The sequence below is a fragment of the Nannospalax galili genome, unplaced genomic scaffold (genome assembly GCF_000622305.1).
Source record: "Nannospalax galili isolate Female #2095 unplaced genomic scaffold, S.galili_v1.0 scaffold146, whole genome shotgun sequence".
NCBI classification, from domain to species: Eukaryota; Metazoa; Chordata; class Mammalia; order Rodentia; family Spalacidae; genus Nannospalax; species Nannospalax galili.
The window spans coordinates 8,471,983-8,494,952 of record NW_008357929.1 but is presented as its reverse complement, the minus strand read 5'-3'; the positions used below and the strand labels follow the sequence as shown (position 1 = coordinate 8,494,952).

General features: G+C 49.4%; 3 protein-coding genes across 8 annotated transcripts; all 3 read left to right on the top strand.

Moving 5' to 3' along the window:
- The first annotated feature begins 1,739 nt into the window (after window positions 1-1,739).
- On the top strand, window positions 1,740-9,358 carry Tnfsf12 (TNF superfamily member 12). Of its 5 annotated transcripts, none has more exons than XM_008855803.3 (7): window positions 1,749-2,251; window positions 2,409-2,459; window positions 3,066-3,141; window positions 3,963-4,016; window positions 4,097-4,132; window positions 8,329-8,453; window positions 8,644-9,358. In XM_008855803.3, the coding sequence occupies exons 1-7, from the start codon at window positions 2,093-2,095 to the stop codon at window positions 8,893-8,895; spliced, it is 753 nt and encodes a 250-aa protein (XP_008854025.1). In that variant the 5' UTR covers window positions 1,749-2,092; the 3' UTR covers window positions 8,896-9,358. The 5 variants fall into 5 exon arrangements, with proteins under 5 accessions (XP_029413447.1, XP_029413449.1, XP_029413448.1 ...); XM_008855804.3 differs by having other exon boundaries at window positions 1,754-2,251; window positions 2,412-2,459; XM_029557587.1 differs by lacking the exon at window positions 3,963-4,016 and having other exon boundaries at window positions 1,740-2,251.
- A 122-nt stretch (window positions 9,359-9,480) lies between these two features.
- Tnfsf13 (TNF superfamily member 13) lies at window positions 9,481-12,779 on the top strand. Its single transcript, XM_008855802.3, has 6 exons — window positions 9,481-10,661; window positions 11,013-11,088; window positions 11,209-11,256; window positions 11,414-11,532; window positions 11,761-11,899; window positions 12,458-12,779. The coding sequence occupies exons 1-6, from the start codon at window positions 10,446-10,448 to the stop codon at window positions 12,565-12,567; spliced, it is 708 nt and encodes a 235-aa protein (XP_008854024.1). The 5' UTR covers window positions 9,481-10,445; the 3' UTR covers window positions 12,568-12,779.
- A 1,212-nt stretch (window positions 12,780-13,991) lies between these two features.
- Window positions 13,992-22,878, top strand: Senp3 (SUMO specific peptidase 3). 2 transcript variants are annotated; one of them, XM_029557553.1, is made up of 12 exons: window positions 14,052-14,303; window positions 15,132-15,860; window positions 16,692-16,931; window positions 17,021-17,132; window positions 17,495-17,642; window positions 17,757-17,804; window positions 18,364-18,441; window positions 20,942-20,986; window positions 21,365-21,502; window positions 21,686-21,769; window positions 21,888-21,938; window positions 22,373-22,614. In XM_029557553.1, the coding sequence occupies exons 2-12, from the start codon at window positions 15,143-15,145 to the stop codon at window positions 22,481-22,483; spliced, it is 1,773 nt and encodes a 590-aa protein (XP_029413413.1). In that variant the 5' UTR covers window positions 14,052-14,303; window positions 15,132-15,142; the 3' UTR covers window positions 22,484-22,614. The 2 variants fall into 2 exon arrangements, with proteins under 2 accessions (XP_008854021.1, XP_029413413.1); XM_008855799.3 differs by lacking the exon at window positions 20,942-20,986 and having other exon boundaries at window positions 13,992-14,303; window positions 22,373-22,878.
- The last annotated feature ends 92 nt before the right edge of the window (window positions 22,879-22,970 follow it).

Here is a 22,970-nt window from a genome sequence, read left to right as displayed (position 1 = left end):
ACTGAGGTGTAGCTTAGTGACAGAGCTCTTGCTTAGCATTCACAAGGCCTTGGGTTCCATCTCCCTGTCAATAAATAAATAAATAAATAAATACCCCTTTCTAAACAGAAATTATCTTATTTTTAAAAAATATTTTATTTATTATTTTATGTGTGTGAGTATACTGCCTGCATGTATGTGAGTGCACCCAGGTCGTACAATGCCTCAGAGGTCAGAAGAGGGCTTCAAATTCCCCTGGAACTGGAGTTAAGGATGGTTCATATCTGCCATGTGGGTGCTGGGAATCAAACCTGGGTCCTCTGCAAGAGCAGTCAGTGCTCTTAACCGCTAAGCCATCTCTCCAGCCCCAAGAAATTAGTTTTGATTGTCAGTGTGGGTACCTGCATGCCATTAGACACATTAGGAGTTGTTTTTCACCTTCAGCCTTGTTTCTACCATTGGGCATATGCCAGGTTAGTGAGCCCTTGGACTTGCAGCTAATTTTTCTTCTCTCCACCTCTCATTTTGCTGTAGGAGTGCTGAGCTTGCAGAGACACCCCACCACATCCAGCTTTTTATATGGCTTCTAGGGGGCAGACTCAGGTCTTTGGGCTTGTGTGGCAAGTGTTTTTACTTGCTGAGCCATCTCCCTGGCCTCTAAACACACTCTTTTTTAAAAATTTATTATTTTATTTTATGTATATGAGTGGTTTGTCTGCATGTGTGTAAAGTGAACCCATGTCATGCAATGCCCATGGAAGTCAGAAGAGGACTTCAGATTTCTTAGAACTGGAGTTACAGGTGGTTGTTAGCCACCATGTGGGTGCTGGGAATAGAACTGGGCCCTTTGCAAGAGCAGCCAGTGCTCTTAACAACTGAACTATTTCTCCAGCCCCTAATACAATTCTTAGATTGCAGGGATTCTAGAGCCTGGGGCTCTGTCCCTGGCCTCCATGTGGGATTGGATCTCAGGGTATTCTACTGGGTGCTTGATGGACATTATTGTTGTTAAAAAGCCTTTAGAGGCTTGGAGAGTATTTCATTTGCAGAGCCTCTGCCTAGCATGCAGGAAGCCCTAAATTGAACCTCACCACTCACTGTGTGATAAAAAGAAAAATTATATTTATAATATTCTGCAGTGTAGTTGGAGAAACAGACAATGTTAAAATAGCCAAATATATCATTACAAGTTGTCATCTCTAAGAAAGGGGAGGGCTCACTTCAGCAGCACACATACTAAAATTGGAATGATACTATAAATGTGAGAAAGTGGACATTACAAGTAAACCTTTAAGAGCCTTGAGTTATTCAAAACTGTTTCACCATAAGAAGGGTTCAGTTTTTGCCAAATTCATTTACACGGGGTAGCTGAGCTTTGCTGTTCACAAGCTCCATTACCCGCTGCAACAGCGCTGGCGCTGGGGTTTCCACCGAAGCACCAGGTGGGCACACGCCTCCCGGGTAGCAGCACTCCAGTCTTGCCCTCTGTAGCCGCAGGACTTAAACTACCCACTGCTTTACTCAACGAAGTGAAGACAGGACCCAAGTTAATGGTTGTCCGCAGGCTCTTTTCCAATTACTTCCTGGAAAGTACTGTCTCAGTGTCTTTGATAAAATCCAAATGGGACTAAAAGCAGCAGAGGAGGACCGTGCCTTGGCTCGCACCGTGCTGCGGAGGGAACAGCATCTGCAGTCGCATCTAGCCTAGTGCTGGGCTCCAGGGGCGGGAGCTGGGAGGGCAGGGCTGGCCCTGTAAGGAGCTCCAGGGCCCCGGCCCCCATCCCTGCCGCGCAGGCCTGGGTGGACCTCTGTCCACTTCTGCTTTCGCTGGCTCTCGGCGGCTTCGGCCTGGAGTGCCACCTCGGTTCCCGCGCCGCCAGCGGTGCACAAGCCCTGATGCCGGGCGCACGCCTGCTCGCTGCACCGCACTCCAGGGAGGCTGGAGTTTAATCACACAAACAGTGTCCGGCTTCCTGTCCTCGTCCGCCCCCCTCCCACCCGTTTCCCTGGCCCCTCCCTCTCCTCGGCCCGATCCTCCCACCCGCTCCCCCTCCCCCGATCCCTCGGGTCCCGGGATGGGGGGGCGGTGAGGCAGGCACAGCCCCCCGCCCCCATGGCCGCCCGTCGGAGCCAGCGGCGGAGGGGGCGCCGGGGGGAGCCGGGCACCGCCCTGTTGGTCCCGCTTGTGCTGAGCCTGGGCCTGGCGCTGGCCTGCCTTGGCCTCCTGCTGGCCGTAGTCAGCCTGGGGAGCCGGGCATCGCTGTCTGCCCAGGTGAGGCCCTCAGCACACCCCTTCCTGGGTACTTTAGGAGCAGAAAGTGCAGAGGAGCAAATGGGGGCCCGGTGGGCAGAGGGCCAGGGGATCAGAGGATGGGTGGAGGGTACGATGTCAGGTGAAGAAGGACGGGGTGACGCTGCCTCCTTCCCAGCAGGAGCTTTCCCAGGGGGAGCTGGCAGCAGAGGACGACCAGGAGCCCCTGGTGAGTCGGTGTGGACGCTGTGTGCAGGATGCCAGCATGGTAAAGTGTGCCTGAGCTGAGGCTGTGCAGGATGTACCCTGGCTGTGACAGCTGTGTGTGAGGTGTGTGCATTCCACTGTGTGTGCATGAAGACTTGCATGCACTGGTTTATGTCTCTGAGCAAGGGTGGGTGGTGCACCAGCACATGTGGGTATGTCCGTGTGAGAGGGTAGCCTGGGTGTAAGGAATTTGTGGTGGTGTGTCACCTGAGTGGGAAGTGCTGATTGGCTGTGGATGAGATGGGACTGAGCTAGCTGAGCCTGCCACTAGTGACAGTTGCTGTTGTGTGCAGGATGTGTACCACCTGTGCATGCTCGTGTGTGTGTGTGTGTGTGTGTGTGTGTGTGTGTGTGTACAGTGTTGCCGGTGGGGTGCAGGATATGTGCTGACTGGGGATGGGGACATTAAAGTTTGGTTTCCCAAAAGGAGTGAGGACCTAGCTTGACCCCCAGGTTTGACCAATCCCTAGGATTTGTATCTCTTGCTGGCTGGTGGCTCTTCAGACAGACCCTGTGGGTTGTTTGTCTCCGGAAGGCCCTGTCTGAGCTCTGTCCTTAATTCTCCTAGGAATCTAATCCCCAGACAGAGGAAAGCCAGGATGTGGTGCCTTTCTTGGGCCGACTGGTACGGTCTCGCAGAAATGGTGAGTGTCCCTCCATCCCAGCCTCATGAATGACAAAATTGCCCAGTCTGTGGTGTCTTCTGGGCTCCTTACTGCCTTTGTTCATCATAACAGTCTATGAAATGGGGGGGGGACCCACTGTTTTCAGAGAGAAATTGAGACAGGGAGTATGAAGGAGTTTCAGAGTCAAGTAGCTAATCAGTTGAGACTGGAATCCAGGAATTTTAACTCTACCTTCTGAAGGTCCTTTTGTCACTTGGACCTACTACCCCAAGTAGCCAGGAGTTAAAAGGATTCCTGGAGTCCTCAAAAGGTAGGGACACCTTGGTCTCAGTAAGCAAAGACTCCTATGAATCCATGGTCACATAACCATATATTCAGGTTTGGATGGGTGGGACTGGCCTGGCCTGTACCTGTACCTGCTATCTCAGCGGTGTGTGGTGTGTGAAAGGGTGAGTAGGGGGGGGTTGGGGGGGTGGGGGGTTGGGGTGGGTTGTGGTGTGTGTGTGTGTGTGTGTGTGTGTGTGTGTGTGTGTATCTGTGTGGTATTGAAGTTGGAATCCAGAGCCTTGTGCATGCTAGGCAAGCACTCTACCACTGAGCTGCACCCCTAGCCCAGTATGATTATTAATAGCTCTCTTTTTGCTCTCAGAAGTATTCTAATTTGGATGATAAATTATGTTGTCTCTCTACTTATGGAGGAAGATGAGGCTGGAGGTACTACAGCCCAGGAGTCTGGATAAGATTAAGGCTTCCAGGATCCTGAGAGGGAGAGGGGCTGGCAGCTGGCTCGTGGGTCCCCAGAGGGGTCTGCTCTGCTTATCTGTCTGCTTTATTCTTAGCCCCTAAAGGCCGGAAAACACGGGCTCGCAAAGCAATTGCAGCCCATTATGAAGGTGGGTGATGGGTGACCGTGCCAGGGAGGGGGGCCAGAGGGGCAGGGCAAGTCTCACCAACCATTCCCTATGTCTTACAGTTCATCCACGGCCAGGACAGGATGGAGCGCAGGCAGGTGAGATCCCATCCCCTGACTACTTGTAGCAGTGGCCTCCTAGGAAGAGTCCCCCAAACCTTTGATTTTTCAGCTCCACTCCTTGCACCCAGTCTAGGAACCTCAGTTCATGAAAAGTTATCTATGTGACCCTCATATAGGACTCCAGGAAGACCCCTGTTCTCCCAAGAACCCAGGCCAGCCCATCCCCAAACCAGTGGACCCAACTTTCTTCTTCAGCCATCCGTCTTTTCCAGGAAGCACTTGATTCTTGCAGTTTTTTTTTTTTCTGTATTCCATGGTTTTTCTTGCAGTGATGGTTGTTCCTCCAAATGTTTCTAGTCTCTGCCCATCTTTTCCACACCCCACCCCACACACCTCAGCTCTCAGAAACAACTCTGGCCCCTTCTCCATTCTTCAGTCTTCTCACCACTCTGTTCGCTAGGTGTACTGTTCTCTATCCCAGTGCGTCTCTAGTCTGTCTGTGCCATGGCTTTGACCTTACTTCTGGTACTTGCTTGTGAGGCTGACACTCTTGTGCCTCTTCCAGACTTTGCACATGCTATTCTCTCTCACCGTGGATAATTAACTTTGAGATGTCTAATACTGAACAAATGGATAAAAGGGTCACTCCCAAGAGGGTCACTGGGCTAGTCCAGGCAAGGTAACGGCATGGTTATGTGGATGCTATTTAAAGCTACAGGGTAAGATGAAACACCAGGGGAGAGAAAGGCCCCAAGAATGAAGGCTGGGGAAGAAGGGGAAGCCAGCTGAGGAGATGGAGATGCAGCCAGAAGAGAGGAAGAACCCCAGGAAGGGTGGTGTCCTGGGATCTAAGAGATGACGCTGTTTCAGGCAAGAGGATGTGGCTGTCTGTGTGGAAGCAGCTGAGAGGTCACATGAGATGAAGACAGAGATGTGACTGCTGGGTTTGGTAATACAGCCATCAACTGATGATGGGTAGCTTCAGGGGTTGCGGTTAGGATGGAAGCTTGGCATGAACTGAGGGGAGAAAATGAGAAAAAAGGAACAGGAGGCAGGGACAGGGAGCAGAGACATGTGTCAGTGAGTAGAGAGGGATGTCAGCTGAGGAAAACTTCAGTCCTTTTAGCAAAATGACATTCATCTTTGCTAACTGTTAGTATTTTTTGGGGTAGGCACTAGGACTAGGACTTATGTGTTTGAAATTATCTAATCCCCACAACTGCCCTATCAAGAAGATATTTTGGTTACTTCTATCTAATAGACAAAGGTTACTAAGCTTGCCCATGGTCATGGGTGGAGGCAGGAGTCAAAGCCAGCAAGGGCATGTTTGGGCAGAGTGTATATGAGAGACACATTTATTGGGGAAGGGAAGAGGCTATCCATGGGCCAATGTCCATGAAGGTAGAAGGAATCTTTCCAAAAGGAAGAGAGGACACATATCCTATCATGAAGAAGCCAAAGGAGCTCATGAAAAGAGGTGTGTTTGTAGATTTGGTTGGGGAGGGAAGGAGATGAGGAAACCCTAGCCTAAGGATGTCTAGGTGCCCTGGAGAACTAGGGAGACAGGAACAGAAGGTCTAAGGACAGATGGCATGAAATGCAACTTGGTAGGGGCAACTGCCAGGCAACATGGGATGTCCTTTGGAAGCTGGTGGTGGTAAAATGAGTAATCTCAGACACTGTCCACAGCACCCGGTATATATATGGCCTTTGGCCACAATCAGCCTTGACCCAAGCCAGTCTGTAGCCGGATGTTCTCTCTCTCTCTCTCTCTCTCTCTCTCTCTCTCTCTCTCTCTCTCCCCTACTCTTTAAGGCCAGGCCAGTCCTCTTCACCTTGGTACAGATCACTTATTTGGGAACTTTCTCAGGTACCAGTTCATTCATTGACTCAACATACACATACCAGGAACCTGATACTGGCCAGGGACCAGACCAAGTGCCCATGGTTAGTCACGCTAACAATGGTGCTTAAGGATTCACTTCAGAGGAACAGTAGACAGCCTATAAGTGCATAATTATAGTGCTAGATGACAAGAATCATGGCACCCAAGACACATGGCACCACACAGGAAGACAAACAACTTCACCATGGAGTCAGGGACTCCTTTTGGTGGAGGCACTGAGGTCTCACTAGGCCATGAAGCTTCAGTATAGGGTAGAGGGGGGTGTCAAGGACATTGAAAGATCATAGTTTTCCAAGAGTCTCATGAGGTGGAAAGCTGTGAGTTCAGTGAAGCTGATGCAGAAAGTGCTATGTACAGGGCTGTCCAAACTTTGATACTGTGACACAATATCATCCACAAATATATTGGTTCACATTCATAGGTGTCCTGGGATACATAAGGTCCAAGAGCCATAGTTGGACATACTTGTAAGAGGAACAGGTTGGGGCATAAGGTTGCAAAAGACAAAAGGCAGGTTACAAAGAGAATTTGGAGATTATTCTTAGTTGAGCTGTCAAAGGTAGGCAAGGAGAAGCTGGCTTATATCTGCAGTTTGGAAGTAGTGCTCTACGACTTTGTTTGGGGGAATAAACTGGAAGAGGCAAAACAGGCATCAGGACTAGGGATGACTGGGTCTGTTTCTTTGTTTTGTTTTGTGACAAAGCTTAGTATGTGACCCAGTCTGGATTTGAACTCAAGATCCTCCTATTTCAGCCTCTCTAAGTGCTGGGATTATAGACATGCTCCACTCCCCCCTCCCCCCCCCTCCCCCCACAAAACAGACAGGAGGTGGCAGTCCAGAAGGAATTCTGGGAAGAAGGAAGAACATTATAAAGCCCCCGCAAGAAGGAACTTGGTACACAGCAGGAAAAAGGAAGAAGGCCAGAATGGAAGAAGGGAGGGAGCGCTGTGATAGGAGTGTGTAAGGGGAGATTGGAGAGGGAGACTACTTGGGCGAGAGACTTGGGGAGCCATGACACTGGGCTCTATGATTATTATTTCCTTTGCAATGTTCAAGTACATTAGCTCTAGTGATTTTTCTTTGTTTTTATGGTGCCAGCGATAAAACTCAGAGCCCTAGGCATGCCAGGCAAGGGCTATACCACTGAGCTATAGCCTCAACCCCAGATAAAATATACCTGTTATCTAAGGTATATTTTTTGATAACAGCCTAATTGAGATATATTTCACAACCCACACAATTTGCCCATTTGAAATATACAACTCAATGATTTTTAGTCTATTCACCCTGTGCAACCATTAATTACTACAGCGATTTTAAGGTATTTTTTCATCTTAAAAAGAAGACCAAGTCTCGTGTAATAGCACATACCTGAAATCCCAGGATTTGGGAGGCAGCGGTGAGGATTTCAAGGTCATCCTCAACTAAAGAGTAAGTCTGAGGCCAGCCTGGGCTACATGAGACCCTATTTTAAAAAAAAGAAAAAGAAAAAGATAAGACCTGCATCCTTTTGCTTTCAACTCATATTCCCATCATTCCCAGCCCTAACCAATCAATAATCTACTTGCTGTCTCTATAGACTATTCCAGACATTTCCTATAAATGGGGGCATTTAACATGTGGTCCTTTTGTGACTGGCTTTTTCACTTAGCACAGTGTTTTCAAGGATCATTTATATAGTAGCAAACACCAGTACTTAGTTCCTTTTTTTTTTTTTTGAGACAGGGTCTCCCCAGTAGCCCCAGCTGTCCTGGAACTCACTATGTACACCAGGCTGGCCTTAAACTCACAGAGATCTGCCTGCCTGCCTCTGCCTCCCAAGTGCTGGGATTAAAGGTGTGTGCCACCATGCCCAGCTACTTTATTCCTTTTTATAGCTGAGTAATATCCCACTGTGAATTAATACCACATTTGTGTCTATTCATCGGCTGATGGGCATTTAAGTGTCACTTTATCCTTTTCCTTTTTTTGTTGTTTTTGTTGTTTTTTGAGACAGGGTCTCCCTGTAGCCCCAACTGGACTGGAACTCAGTATGTAGACCAGGTTGGCCTTGAACTCAGAGAGATTCGCCTGCCTCTGCCTCCAGAGTGCTGGGATTAAAGGTGTGTGCCACCACACCTGGCCCATTCTACTCTTTCTTCTCCCCAGAAACCACCATTGGTGACTTCTGGTCATATGTCAGATTTCTTCATACAACATCCTATTACAATGTGGGTTCCATAGGGCATGGTTCCTGACCATGTTCTGGGTCATAGATATCTCTCTTGGAGCATGTCGGGGTGTTTCTAAAGGGACATTTCCTTATCCCTAAACATCCACTTTCAGGTGTGGATGGAACGGTAAGTGGCTGGGAGGAGGCCAAAATCAACAGCTCCAGCCCCCTACGCTATGACCGCCAGATTGGGGAGTTTACAGTCACCAGGGCTGGGCTCTACTACCTGTACTGTCAGGTAAGCCTTGCCTAGCTTCGTGGGCAAAGCAGTGACTAAGGGAAGGGTTTGGCTTGGGAGGAAGAAAGGGGGCAAGGTATAGGCTGGAGAGGGAGACTCTGGGGTTTTGGAGGGAAGAGATGCCTGGGTGTCTAAGGAAATTTGAAATTGAGGCAAGGCCTGGACTTCACTTGCCCTCTTCCCACCCCAGGTGCACTTTGATGAGGGGAAGGCTGTCTACCTGAAGCTGGACTTGCTTGTGGATGATGTGCTGGCCCTGCGCTGCCTGGAAGAATTCTCAGCCACTGCAGCAAGCTCCCCTGGGCCCCAGCTTCGACTCTGCCAGGTGTCTGGGTTGTTGCCCCTAAGGCCAGGATCTTCTCTGCGGATCCGTACCCTCCCCTGGGCCCATCTCAAGGTTGCACCCTTCCTTACCTACTTTGGACTTTTTCAAGTTCACTGAGGGGTCCTGGTCTCCCACATTTCCTAAGTTTACCTAAATAGTTCTCAGAGCATCCACAACCCCTCAGCCCTACCCTAGGCTGCTCCTTGCTCCAGTCTGCCTCCAAAGACAGCCAGGGCTTGTTCACACGCTTTCCATCCCACATAAATATGCCTGTTCTCCTCTTATACCTCCCCCAACTATCCATCTCACTAGCTCCCAAAGCCCCCACTTATCCCTTGACTCCTCAGGCCCCAAACCTCCACGACACTGTGTTTACTATGTGCTTCAGGCACTGAGAGGGGCTGGACCTGGTGGCAGGAAGCCAAAGAGCCTGAAACTAGACCAGGAGTTCCCAAATGTGAGGGGTAAGAGTCCGATACAAGCTCCTCCCTGGATGATTCCCTGTGGATTTTGAAAACAGATATTATTTTTATTATTATTGTAACAAAATGTTAAGTGGATATTAAAGAGAATAAACCATGGTTTCTTTCTTTTTGGGGGCCCCTGATAAACGAGGGCCATAGGAACGTGGGTTAGACATTGGGGAGCAGGGACCTGCATGCTTCCAAGCTGCAGGTGTGAGTAGAGAGCACAAAGGTGCCCTGCCCAGGAAAAACACCTGGTCCTCTGCTCAAGGTACTGCAGCCTCATTTCCCTAGCAGGCGGACTTCCTCCTACGGGGGAATCCCTGACTGGGAGGAGCAGGAGCCCTTCCTCTTGGCAGCCCCGGACCTTCAGCAGTTCAGCAGGTGCTGGCACATGCCCTGACTGGGAGATGGGGTAGGAGCTGGCCTGGAGAGGGGCTTGGAGCTGTAGGAAGAACCCCAGGGGATAGGTACATGGGAATCTGGACCCCTTGGTCCTGGGAGAAGTTTTGCAGTGGCTGGGGGGCTTGGGGCTATTTTTGTTTGTTTGTTTCTTTGTCCATAAAGCCTTATGTAAGAGCTCTTCTTGGGAAACAGGAAGTTCTGCTTGCCAAGTTCAGCACAGGGAGTAGTGCAGGCCTCGTTCCAACACACCCGGCCCAGCCTTAACCCCAGCACCCGGCCAGTTTCTTGTCCCTAGTTCTGTACCCTACCGACCCCTATACCCTTTTCATCACCTTAAATCACCCCTGGCAAACCTCTTCAGAGTTCTCTCCCATGCCTGAGTCAGTCTTCCACTCTCAACCCCAAACTTCAACAGTGCCCAGCTTGTACCCCATCACTGCTCCTGGCACCATGCCCCATAACCAGCCGACCTTCCCTCCCCCAACTCAGGGGCCGCCCCTGGACTGAATGCTGGCCGCTCCTTCTGGGTGTCACTGGCAGCCCTGTCCTTCTTAGACAATTGACACCAAATTCTCCTGAGGCTGGGGGTGTCAGAGTAACACTAGCTCCACAGTGGGGTACTAGGGGCATTGCTAGCTTGCTTTCTTCCTCCCTCTTTTTTATTCTCAAGTTCCTTTTTATTTCTCCCTTGCGTAACACCCTCTTCCCTTTCATACCACTGCCTGTACCCCCACCTTCTCTGCTACCTCCTAGCCACCCCGTTCCTGCGACCACAGCTGTTGGCAGGGTCCCTAGCTCATGCCAGCCTCATCTCCAGGCAACATGGGGGGCTCAGCCTCAATTGCTCTTTGGTTGAGTTGGGGGGCAGCTCTGGGGGCTGTGGCTTGTGCCATCGCGCTACTGATCCAACAAACAGAGCTGCAATGCCTAAGGAGGGAGGTGAGCCGGCTACAGAGGAGCGGAGGGCATTTCCGGAAAGGGGGAGAGTCTCTGTGGCAGAGCCTTGGGGAGCAGGTGAGTAAGGGGAGATGGGGTGTGTGGGGGTGAAGGAAGAGTGGCAGAAGGGTCTTGGGGCCTCTCAGTCTGAAAATTTTCAAGTGGATGAGAGAGGGTCCTGGGTTTGCAAGTCAAGAGAGTGGCCATTGTAGGAAAATCAACAACTAGATAAAGGCTTCTGGTGTCTAACATCCTGGAGGGCAGTCAGTGCCTAGGCTGGAGACCTGGGACAGGTACAGTCAGTACCCAGACCAGGAGCTGGGAAATGTGCAGAAATCTGAGATATTTCTGGTGTTGAGGAGGGCTGGAAAGGAAGGCTGTCTGAGATTCTGACATCTTAGTCAAACTCTGACCCTCTTTCATGAGCAGAGCCCTGATGCCCTGGAAGCCTGGGAGGATGGGGCGAGATCTCGGAGAAGGAGAGCACTCACCCAGAAGTGGAAGAGTGAGTCCTGGGGTATAGCAGGGTGGGAGGTGATTGGGGACCATGAGGACTACTGACCAAGCCTGGATGAGGGTGGACCAGGAGCAAGTAGACAATGCTATTTTCTCCTTCTTTCCTCAGAGAAGCACTCAGTTCTGCACCTTATTCCCATTAACATCACCTCCAAGGGTGAGCATTATTTTAAATAATGGCTTTGTGGGAGGAGGACAAATCAGGGACCTTGGGACTGATAAACTGGGCCCTAGAGAATCTCAGAAATGAAAAGGGGAGAGCTCATGTATCTAAGTGCAAAGATATGCTGACCTGCCACACTCCTCACCTCCAGTGGACTCTGATGTGACAGAGGTGATGTGGCAACCATCTCTTAGGCGTGGGAGAGGCCTGGAGGCCCAAGGATACATTGTCAGAGTCTGGGACGCTGGAATTTATCTGCTATATAGCCAGGTAACCCCAGCCTTCCATGCCCTGAGCCTTCCATGGGGCCTGGAGGCCAAATCTTCACTCTTCTCCCAGAGCATATGTACCCTGTAATAAGGGTTCCTGATCCTTCTGTTCAGACCAAACTTAGAAGACCCCTCTTTATTCCCTGACTTCTATGTCAGGACTCCTGAGGCTCCTGGAACTGAGCCATGCCATCCTGGTTTCTTCAGCCTCTCCTCCTTCCCTTGCCAGGTCCTGTTTCATGATGTGACTTTCACCATGGGTCAGGTGGTATCTCGGGAAGGCCAAGGAAGACAAGAGACTCTATTCCGATGTATCCAAAGTATGCCCTCTGATCCTGAGCGGGCCTACAATAGCTGCTACAGTGCAGGTGAGAGCCATATGGGCAGTAGAAGGTGGATGTGAGCAGAGCAAGATGTGACTGACTTGGTGTGGGAACTACAGTAGAGGGCTGGGAGCCTGGGTGCAGAGGCAAATCTGAGGAATGAAGGAAGGATCCCTAGGTCCTTACAGGAAAATGTACAAGCTGAGTGTAATGGCTTATGCCCATAATCACAGCACTTAGGAAGCTGAGGTGAAAAGATTGCCACAAGTTCAAGGTTAGCCTGGGTCACATAATGACAGGCCAGCCTAGTCTACATTCTCCAGGCTCTATCTCAAAAACAAGGACGGGTGAGATGGCTCAGTTGGTAAACACACTTGCTGTCAAGTCTCAAGACCTGAGTTTGATCCCTAGAACCCACATAGTGGGAGGAGAGAACTGACTCCTACAAGTTGTCCTCTGACCTCCACATGCAAGCCACACAAGCACCCCATAAATAACAAAACAACATGAGGGGGAACGGAACTGGAGCAGGCAGCATGAAGCATGAGAGACTGTAGGTAGCTGTCCTTCACTGAGCATCTATTTGTTTTTCCCTTTTCTCAGGTGTCTTTCATTTACAACATGGGGATATTCTCAGTGTCAAAATTCCCCGGGCCAAGGCAAAACTTAGCCTCTCTCCACATGGAACCTTCCTGGGGTTGGTGAAACTATGATTGTGCTATAAAAGATGGTTCTAAGCTAGGAAGACCAGTATGGGTACACACTGCAGACAGCAAGAACTGGCTAGCTAGACAAAGGACAAAGAACACAAGCCTCTACTTGGGTTTGACTTTATAACTCCTGTTCCTTCCCTTTCTGCCTTTCCCACTCCCTAGACTTCGACTTAATGAATATTAAAAAAAGTAGATGTTGCGTTTATTTCCCACCCAGACCCAAATTCTGTGTGTGTGTGTGTGTAGGGGGGTCCCTGCCAAGCATTGTCCGCTCAGGAATCTACTGGAATACATCCAGAACAGCACCACCATCTAGCGGCCGACTGAGGAAATTATACAGCCTTTGAGCAGAAGACCCCGAGGCCTCCCTCTGCTAGGGAAAACTAGTCTAATTTACCACACTTCTGTTTCAATCCACAAGATTGGGCCCGACTTTCTGTCACCATGTCGAAGAACGTATTTATGATGTGCCCATCCGCAGGAGTGTACAGGCACATTAAAGCATACCTAGCCAGGCGTGGTGGCGTAGTTCCAGCAATTGGGAGACAGAGGGAGGCGGATCTCTGTGATTCCAAGGCCAGCCTGGTCTACATAGTGAGTTCCAGGACAGCTGGGACTACAGGGAGACCCTGTCTCAAAAAAAAAAGCATGCCTGTCACGCTCTCCATTTCCCTGGAGGGCAAGCCACCTCTAAGCCCTCCAGATGGGCCTGGTACCCCAGGGGGTCTTGGGTCTTCCGGGTCCTGCCTCACTGCTCTGAGCTCTGCTTTATTTCTTTGGTTTTTTTTTTTTTTTTTTTTTTTTTTTTTGAGACAGGGTCTCCCAGCAGCCCCAGCTGGCCTGGAACTCACTGTGTAGACCAATCTGGCCTCCATCTCACAGAGATCCGCCTGTCTGCCTCCCGCGTACGGGGACACGTAGCTAAGCTCTTCTTTTCTATCAAGGCTTGCTTTAACTTAAAATAATGAGTGGCGAGGCGTGGTGACGCACGCCTTTAATCCCAGCACTGTGAGTCTCAAAAAGACAAAAAAAAAAAAAAAAAAAAAAAAAAAACAAAAAAAAAAAAAAGAGTGATGCCCCACTTTGCCCAACGCCTCTCCCCAGGATGGTCTCTGTACCAGGGTCCCCCTTGCCCTCCGGGCCGAGTTCTGGAATGGCTCACAGATCAAGCACTGAGGACCTCCACCCACATGCCTACAAGAGGCAGGGATCTCTGCAGGGCTACGACTCGCGCACGCGGCGTAAGGCCGGCCTCAACACGCAAGCGTAGAACGGCGAGCACGGTGGGGGGCCGGGGGGGAGGGGGAGACCGCCACGCGCTGCAAACCAGGCGGGTGTGCGCAGGCGCGGCGCGGCGCTTGGGGAGGGATGGTTGGGTGGCTCGGATGCTCCGGGGTAGGCGGGCCCCGGCGCATACTGGCCGCGCCGGCGCTGTTCGCCAGGTGTGACGTATTAATTGTGCGCCGCCATCGCCGGTGGGCCTGGGGCTCGCGGGAGGGGAAGGAAAAGGAGGGGGAGGTGGTGGTGGTGGTGGAGGTGGAGGTGGAGGCTGAAGCCAACCGAGAGGGGGCCGCAGCGGGCAGGCACGGCGCGCGGCCCAAAACCGTTGGCATCGTGAATTGAGACGGTGCCGCCTGAAGACAGCCGGAGTGGCGGGGCCGCGGTCGTCGGAGAGATGAGCCGGGAAGCCTGAGGACAGCCGCCTGGGGCCCGTGTGCCCGGCTTCCCCGCCCCGGGTACGGACGCCCCTTCCCCTCCCCCCGCCCTGCCGGGGCTTTTCCATGCCTGGTCCTCGCTCGCACCTAACTGGGCCCAAGAGCCCCTCCAAGGGACTTGCGAAGACCGTGTGCGCCGAGCCGTCGGAGCTCAGCACTATACCGGTGCCGAGATGCACTCAGGTCCTCGGGGCTGGGGCTGGAGCGGGGTTGGGGCTGGAGCGGGTCTGGGTCGCCTTGCTCCCACGGCTCGGTTCTGAACCTGCTCCTTGTTTCGGTCGGTAAGCACCCACTGGACTCCCTTCAAGTCTTCTTCAAAATCTTCCCCTTTCATTGCTCTCCCCTGAGCCATAGCCCTGAGACCCCCATTCCCACCTGCAATTAACACTGCGTGCCCACCCCCCTCATGATCCCAGGATGAAAGGGAACTTCCCACTCGGGAACAAAGTTTTCCTGTGAAAATGTGTTCCCAGGTACCATGTCAGGATTTCTATGCTGAGCCATCTCCCTGAGGAAAAATAACCCTTAGACTCTCAAAGGACATTCCTGGTGGTGTTGAAGTGGAACCTGGAAATCCTGGGTTTTGCCCAGGGAGCTCAGAAATAAGATCCCTAAGGTCTGCCATTTATTCATTTTCCCTCCTACCTGGGCAAGGGAGCGATAACAGACCCTAAGAGGCGCCTTGTGGACCGCGTTAGCTTGGAAGAGCAGAAATTATGAGTTTTGTAGGTTTTTCTCCTTTTTAAAGTTTGTTTCTGGATTTACAGAAAGCATTCTAAGGAACAGTTAGGACCATGGGAGAGGGATTTAGAATGTTTCCACTCTAATATTCAGGCCTTTGTTTTACAGGGTACTGGAAGATGAAAGAGACTATACAAGGGACCGGGTCTTGGGGGCCTGAGCCTCCGGGACCCGGCACCACTTACTCAAACCCCGGACGAGAGCGGCTTCGTTGGCCCCTACCTCCTAAACCCCGGCTCAAGTCAGGTGGAGGATTTGGGCCAGATCCTGGGTCAGGGACCACGGTGCCAGCCAGACGTCTCCCTGCCCCTCGGCCCTCTTTTGACGCCTCAGCTAGTGAGGAGGAGGAAGAAGAGGAGGAAGAGGATGATGAAGATGAGGATGAGGAAGTAGCAGCTTGGAGGCTACCCCCTAGATGGGGTCAATTGGGAGCCTCTCAGCGGCCTCGCCCTCTCCGCCCCCTCCGCCCCACTCATCGGAAAACCTGGTCCCAGCGCCGGCGCCGAGCCATAAGAGCCTTCCAGATGCTGCTCTACTCAAAAAGCACCTCCCTGACATTCCACTGGAAGCTTTGGGGGCGCCACCGGGGCCGTCGGCGGAGCCTCACTCATCCCAAGAACCATCTCTCACCCCAGGAAGGGGGTGCAACGCCACAGGTGCCATCCCCCTGCTGTCGTTTTGACTCCCCCCGGGGACCACCCCCACCCCGGCTGGGTCTGCTAGGTGCTCTCATGGCTGAGGATGGGGTGAGAGGGTCTCCACCAGTGCTTTCTGGGCCCCCCATGGAGGAAGATGGACTAAGGTGGACTCCAAAGTCTCCTCTGGACCCTGACTCTGGTAAGGTGGGAAATGGGGCGGGAGGCTAAGAGCTTGGACCACCTGGAGTTTGTTGCTGTAGTTGAGAATTGAGCCTAAGGAAAGCAGAGTGACAGGTACAGAATAGCTGTGAAATGACCTCATTAAACCTCACTTTGAAAGCCAAATGCCTGGCACACACCTATAATCTCACTTGGAAGGCTAAGACAAGAGGATACTGAATTCAAGGCCTAGCCAGAGCTACAGAGCAAGATCCTATGCTAAGGGAGTGAGGAGGCAGGAATGTCATTTTCAGCAGGAAATGTGCCTGGGAGACAGACAGGGGTGAGAAGTAAATCCTTAGTAGCTGCACTGTGGTCTCAATATAGATGGGAGAGGAAGGTTTTTCTCCTTCCTCCTCTCAGGATAAGACCTGGACATGTGTATTTCCAGAGGGCACTGTTCTTTTGGAATGGGACCTCTACTAGTGGACTTTAGCATCTGTAGATTTGTCTGTAACATTTTTATTTAGAGTATTTCCATTTTGGAGAACAGCAACCCAATATTTTAATATTCTTATTGAACCTACTTTATATACTGTGTACTATGTTAGGTGTTAAGTGGTAACAAATATTTCTGAAGTTCACATCTTTCTGAATCCTAGTCTTTTGCTTTCCTTATGTCTATGAATAGGAACTACTCTCTTTCCCTGTCTTAGCCCTTGGAGTCTCCATTCTATATGGTTCATATGGCTAGGTTTGCTTCAGTCTGTCCTTCTGTGGTCTTATCATTTGTGTGTATCAGTTAATTCTCCCTTTGTTCTTTAACACCTGTGCCAATTTCTCATTCCTGTCCTATTTTCCTACCGTATAGGCCTCCTCTCATGTACTCTGCCCAATGGTTTTGGGGGACTGTCTGGGCCAGATGGGGAGCGCAGCCTGGCACCCCCTGATGCCAGCATACTCATCAGCAATGTGTGCAGCATTGGGGACCATGTGGCTCAGGAACTTTTTCAGGGCTCTGACTTGGGCAATGCAGAAGAAGCAGAGCGGCCTGGGGAGAAAGCTGGTCAGCACAGTCCCCTTCGGGAGGAACACGTCACCTGTGTGCAGAGTAAGCTTTTAAAAGACCTAGTCTCCTTGGTCAGTTCTGAAACTGGAGTCTGAAGGCCTCACCCTACCCTCTCTTGTACCTTTACTTAGGTATCTTGGATGAATTCCTTCAGACTTATGGTAGCCTCATTCCCCTCAGCACTGATGAGGTTGTAGAGAAGTTGGAAGACATTTTTCAGCAAGAGTTCTCTACACCCTCCAGGTGAGGTTAGGTGCCCTTTGGAGGAGGACTGAGACCTCAGCAATAGGGAGAGAAAGATGTTGCTTTTTCTCTCAGGGATGTATTTGGGGAGATAGAAGCTGAAGGGGAGAAAGCTGCAGACAAAGTCCCTATAAAACAATTGGAAAGGCCTTTATTTGGGATCCTGTGCAACATGAAAAATGAATGCTTAAGTGTTCCTGTGTATCTTTCTGGGGAGTGGGTCTATAGTAGGTCCTCAAAAAGATCTGTGAAAAAGAAAGAAAAAGAAATAATCCTTTTCAGTTCTTATTCTAGATGATAGTAATTCAGTCTGCCTCAACCATATTAGCTCTTGTGTGATCCCAAACCTTTGACCTATTCAGGAAGGGCCTAGTACTACAGCTGATCCAGTCCTATCAACGGATGCCAGGCAATGCCATGGTGAGGGGCTTCCGGGTATCCTATAAACGGCATGTACTGACCATGGATGACTTGGGGACCTTGTATGGACAGAACTGGCTCAATGACCAGGTGAGAAGAGGTAGATAAAAGGGCCTGAGGGGACTTGGAGATTTTGATGTATAGGGGAACTGTGTTCTCCATGCCACACCCTCCATGGCAACTTACCTTCCATTTTCTCCCCAGGTGATGAATATGTATGGAGACCTGGTCATGGACACAGTCCCTGAAAAGGTAGATCCAACCTGATTCTTTAGTCCCTAGAACTTAGGCAGTTCTAAGAAGCATTTTTTTTTTGGGGGGGGGGGTCTCCTTTCATCTTTTCCATTTTATATAACGAGGAACAAGGGCCCTTTTCTGGGGAGAGGTAGTTAAGTGGTAATCTATAAATTTTAAATCTGTAAGCCTATATTTTTGTTGTTGGTCTTTTTGAGAGACAGGGTCTCCCTGTATGTAGACCCAGCTGGCCTGGAACTTGATGTGTAGACCAGGCTGGCCTCGAACTCACAGAGATCTGCCTCTGCCTCCACCTCCCGAGTGCTGGGATTAAAGCCCCACATGTAAGCCTGTCTTTAGTGGTTTTCCCTGTGGTTAACTCTAAGAACTGAGATAGGAACTTACCTATAAGAGGTTACAGTCATGTTTTACTGTTAGGTGAACTAGAGTGGCAGCCATTGAAGCTATTTTACTCAGGCCATATGAAATGGAGTGTGGACTGGGAGGATGGAGGGGAAACTGGGAGTCTCTGAAGTCTTCTAAAATTCTATCTAGCTCTTTTGTGTCATTGCCACAGGTGCATTTCTTCAACAGTTTCTTCTATGATAAACTTCGTACCAAGGGTTATGATGGGGTGAAAAGGTGGACCAAAAATGTAAGTTTTGAGTTCATAACTACTTGCCACTAAAGAATTAGTTTTGCTTTCTGTGAGCTTTTCCCCAACCCTGTTTATTCATCATTTTTCTAAATATTAAATGTCTCATGTGCTACATACTATTATAGAAACTAAGGATACAGTATTAAAGAAGTAAAAATTTTTGTCTTTATGAAATAAGGATAAGTTAAATTTCAGCTAATCATAAGTGTTGTGAACAGATTTAAAATAGAGTAATGTAGCTGGTCGCTCCCAGCACTTGGGAGGCAGAGGCAGGCAGATAGCCAAGAGTTCAAGTCCAGCCTGGTCTACATAGTAAGTTCCAAGCCATCTGGGGCTACAGGAAGACCCTATCTTTAAAAAAAAAAAGTAATGTGATAGGACGGGAGGTTGGTATTTTGGTTTGAGTGTAGGTGTAGAAAGCCTTCCATATCTGAATGATGAGGAGTCACCATGTACAGTCTAGGGGAACAGTGCTCTAAGCAAAAGGAACAGCAAGTACTTGAGACCCAAAGAGATGAAGAATGTGGTTGAAGAACATAGAGCCCATGTGCATAGCATATGTTCTTGAAGCAGAACGAACAAAGGTAGAATGAGAAAACTGGGCCAATGAGAAGATCATGTGAGGCATGTGGAATAGACTGAGGTGGGTAGATTTTATTCTATGTACAAGAGAAGCCATTGAAATCTTTAAAAAAATTTTTACATTCTTATTTTTTGTGTTTGTGTGGATGTAGGCACGTGTGCCATGGTGTGCATGTGGAGGTCAGAGCACAGCTTATAAGAGTTGGTTCTTTCCTTCCACTGCGTGGGTTCTGGGGATTGAATTCAGGTTGTCAGGCTTGGCAGGCAAGCACTTTGACCTGCTGAGCTGTCCAGTCAACCCTGCCAGACTAGAGATGAATTTTTTTTGGTCTTTTTGAGACAGGGTCTCCCTGTAGCCCCAGCTGGCTTAGAACTCACCATGTAGCCCAGGCTGGCCTTGAACTCAGAGAAATCTGCCTGCCTATGCCTCCTGAGTGCTGGGATCAAAGGCGTGTGCCACCACGCCTAGCTAGAGATGACTTTTTAAAACTCCTGTTCCAGTGCTAGAATGAAAGCTGGAAAGTAGTCCAAGTGAAGTAGCTGAACTGGAGTGCTAAGGAGAGAGCAAGAGGTTTATCTAAGTTTCACAGGTAGAACCAGTAGACCTTTCTGGCAGGTTGTATGTGGGAGATAAGAAGAACCAGGAGAATACCTGGGTTTTTGCCTTAAATAATGGGCAAAATTGGGACCGGAGTAGGTTTAGGGAGGAAAATCAGGAGTTAAATTTTGTTAAGTTCTCTGTTCTGTAATGGAAAGGCCAGGAAATTTCTACAGTGATTTATAAACATTAATTTCAGCATCTACCTACCTTCCTTTTGTGCCCCCCCCCCCCATAAAGTGCTTGAACTACAGCCATGTACCACTCTATCACTGGACTACAAACCATAGCCTTAGCTCCAGTATTTAATTTCTGTCCCCAGGTTTACTTAGGGACCTGGTGAGCCTGTTTCTTTTCTTTTTTTTTCTTTTTTTAAGTCTTTTTTTGAAGCAGAGTCTCCCTGTAAGCCCCAGCTGTCCTGGAACTCACTATGTAGACCAGGCTGGCCTTGAACTCACAGAGATCCACCTACCTCTGCCTCCCAAGTGCTGGGACTACAGGCATGCCGGCAGCCTGTTTCTTTTAGTAGAGGCAAGAGTGACATGCAGTAGGGGGAAAAACCTTTAGCTTTTTGTATACCTGAGTTAAAATCTTTCCTGTGAGCTGGCAAGATGGCTCAGTGGGTTTAAGCCTGGCGACCTGAACTTACCTCCAAGACCCATATAGTAGAGGGAGAGAATCACATTGTCCTCTGACCTTCATAAAATACACCCATGGTCTGTGTATACTCCCCCATAATAAGTAAACATGAAGCTGAACACAAGTTTGCTAGGATTGTTGGGAACACTAGTTAATCATTTGAAGCCATGCACTATTCTATATGGATAGTAACTAGTTTAATCCTTACAATAAATGGATGAGGGCAGGTACTTTTGCTTCTGCATACACATAAGGAAACTGGGGTATAGAAAGTTATTAAATAGCTTGCTCATGGCCATAGGCTAATAAATGGAGGAGCTAGATTTTAATCCTAGCAGCCTGGCAGCAGAGTTGGCTTTGGGTTGTTTTGCTGTTTTTTTTCTTTTGGTCTTTTTGAGACAGCGTCTTCCTGCAGCCCCAGCTGGCCTGGAACTTGATATGGAGACCAGGCCAGCCTCAAACTCAAAAGAGATCCGCCTGCATCTGCCTCCTGAGTGCTAGGATTAAAGGCATGTACCACCACATTCAGTCTTGAGTCTGAGTTCTTACCTAGACTTTTTCCCTTAATGTGTAACAAGCACCTGGCACAAGACAGGGTCATGTAGCCCAGGCTGGTCCAGAACCTGATATGTAACTGAGGCTAGCCTTGAACTTGATCCTCCTGATTCTACCTCCCAGGTGCTGGGATTACAAATGCAAGGCAACGTGCCTGGCTCAAGGCAGGTGTGTGTTCTGATACACCCTCTTATTCCTACCTTCCTTCTTCACCCTCAGAAATTTCAATATATGGGCTTGGGGGGATAACTCAGCCAGTAAAGTGCTTACAAGGACCTGAGTTTGATCCCACATGGTTCTGTACACTTGCAATCACACTGCTGAGGAGATGGAGACATGTAGATTCCCTGAAGCTTGCTGGCCAGCGAGCCTAACTTAACAAAAAAACCCTCCCCGAAGTATTAATGTCCAGATGTTGAGCCTTGCCTCACAATCCAAGGCCTGTTACTCCATTCCTTGCCTGCTTCACATTTTCTCTTACAAACTCTCCTGGCAATCAGCAGGACCTTTGTATGTTATACCTAACCTCCAGCACTCTTTCTTCAGGTGGACATCTTCAATAAGGAGCTACTGTTAATCCCTATTCATCTGGAGGTGCATTGGTCCCTCATCTCAGTTGATGTGAGGCAACGCACCATCACCTATTTTGACTCACAGCGTACCCTAAACCGCCGCTGCCCTAAGGTTTGAGGGGTTTTGGGAAAACAAGATATAGGAAGAGCTGGCAGTAAGCCATTTGGGGAAGAATAGTGGCCTCTGAGTCTCTGAGGACTTATGTAGGCATAGTGTTTGCCACCACCATACTCCAGGTTTGGCTGGTAAATGCTAAAGGTATCACTTTTTTTTTTCTTCTCCTTACTCACATAGCATATTGCCAAGTATCTACAGGCAGAGGCAGTAAAAAAAGACCGACTGGATTTCCACCAGGGCTGGAAAGGTTACTTCAAAATGGTGAGTTTCTAGAGGGAAATGGAATAGGGTGATGGTGAGGGTAGTGGTAGGAGGCAGCAATTGAGCTCATACCTTCAGAAGTCTCCAGGTGAATGAATTCCTACTTTCTACTCCCTAGAATGTGGCCAGGCAGAATAACGACAGTGACTGTGGTGCCTTTGTGTTACAGGTAAGCAAACGATGATGCCTTTTTAGCTCTGGAATCAGTGGGTTCACGGTTGATAGGTTCTTCTTGCCTCAGTTGGTACAGCCAGTTGTGGAGCAGGGAATATCTGTTAGAACACAGAAACCCTGGTTTCATTGATCGTCTCCATTCCACAGTGGGACTATTCTCTGGCTTTTGGTCCTCACAGCTGCCTCTCAACACCCCCCCCCACATACATATTTTCTCTCACTTAAACATTGTGTATATTATGTACTAAGAACAATAGCTTTAGAACCAAGCTGTTTTTAAGCTCCAGGCTATAGGGCCTAGTGCCCATCTGTATGAGAGGATATTCTCTGAAAGCTAAGATATATCTTGCATGAAATGTATAGCATGGGTCCTGACTTGGGAGGGATGCTCAGTAAATAGTTCTCATGGCCTGCTTTGTTAACACCCAGTACTGCAAGCACCTGGCCCTGTCTCAGCCATTCAGCTTCACCCAGCAGGACATGCCCAAACTTCGTCGGCAGATCTACAAGGAGCTGTGTCACTGCAAACTCACTGTGTGAGCCTCATACCCCAGACCCTTAGCCCATTAATGGGCAGGGGGACAAGGGAGACCCGTCCCAAGAAACTCCAGTTCCTTTTGTCTCCCCCCACAATTCCCTTTGGATTTTTCATATTTAAATGTTTTAACTGATTTCTGTATTTTTTCTTTGCGAGAATGATTTCTGATGGGCAGGGGGTGGCCACATAAGAACCCTTTTCTCCTCTGTAGGGGAATGTTGCCTTGTGGCTTAGTGGAGCATTCATTCCTCCTTCCATGTTCAGGGGACAGGAAATCAGTGTGGGGGTGGTGGGCGGGCAATGGGATTACTGCCTGCCAGATCGTCAGTTTTTTTTTATATATATATATAAATGCCACGGTCCTGCTCTGGTCAATAAAGGATCCTTTGGAGATAAATAAGTGGTGGTCTTCCTTAAGGGGCTTAAAATAGTGGATGTGCTCTTAGGAAAGTAGGTGAGCCTCAAAAAAAGGGAGCCTGAGAGGGAAGG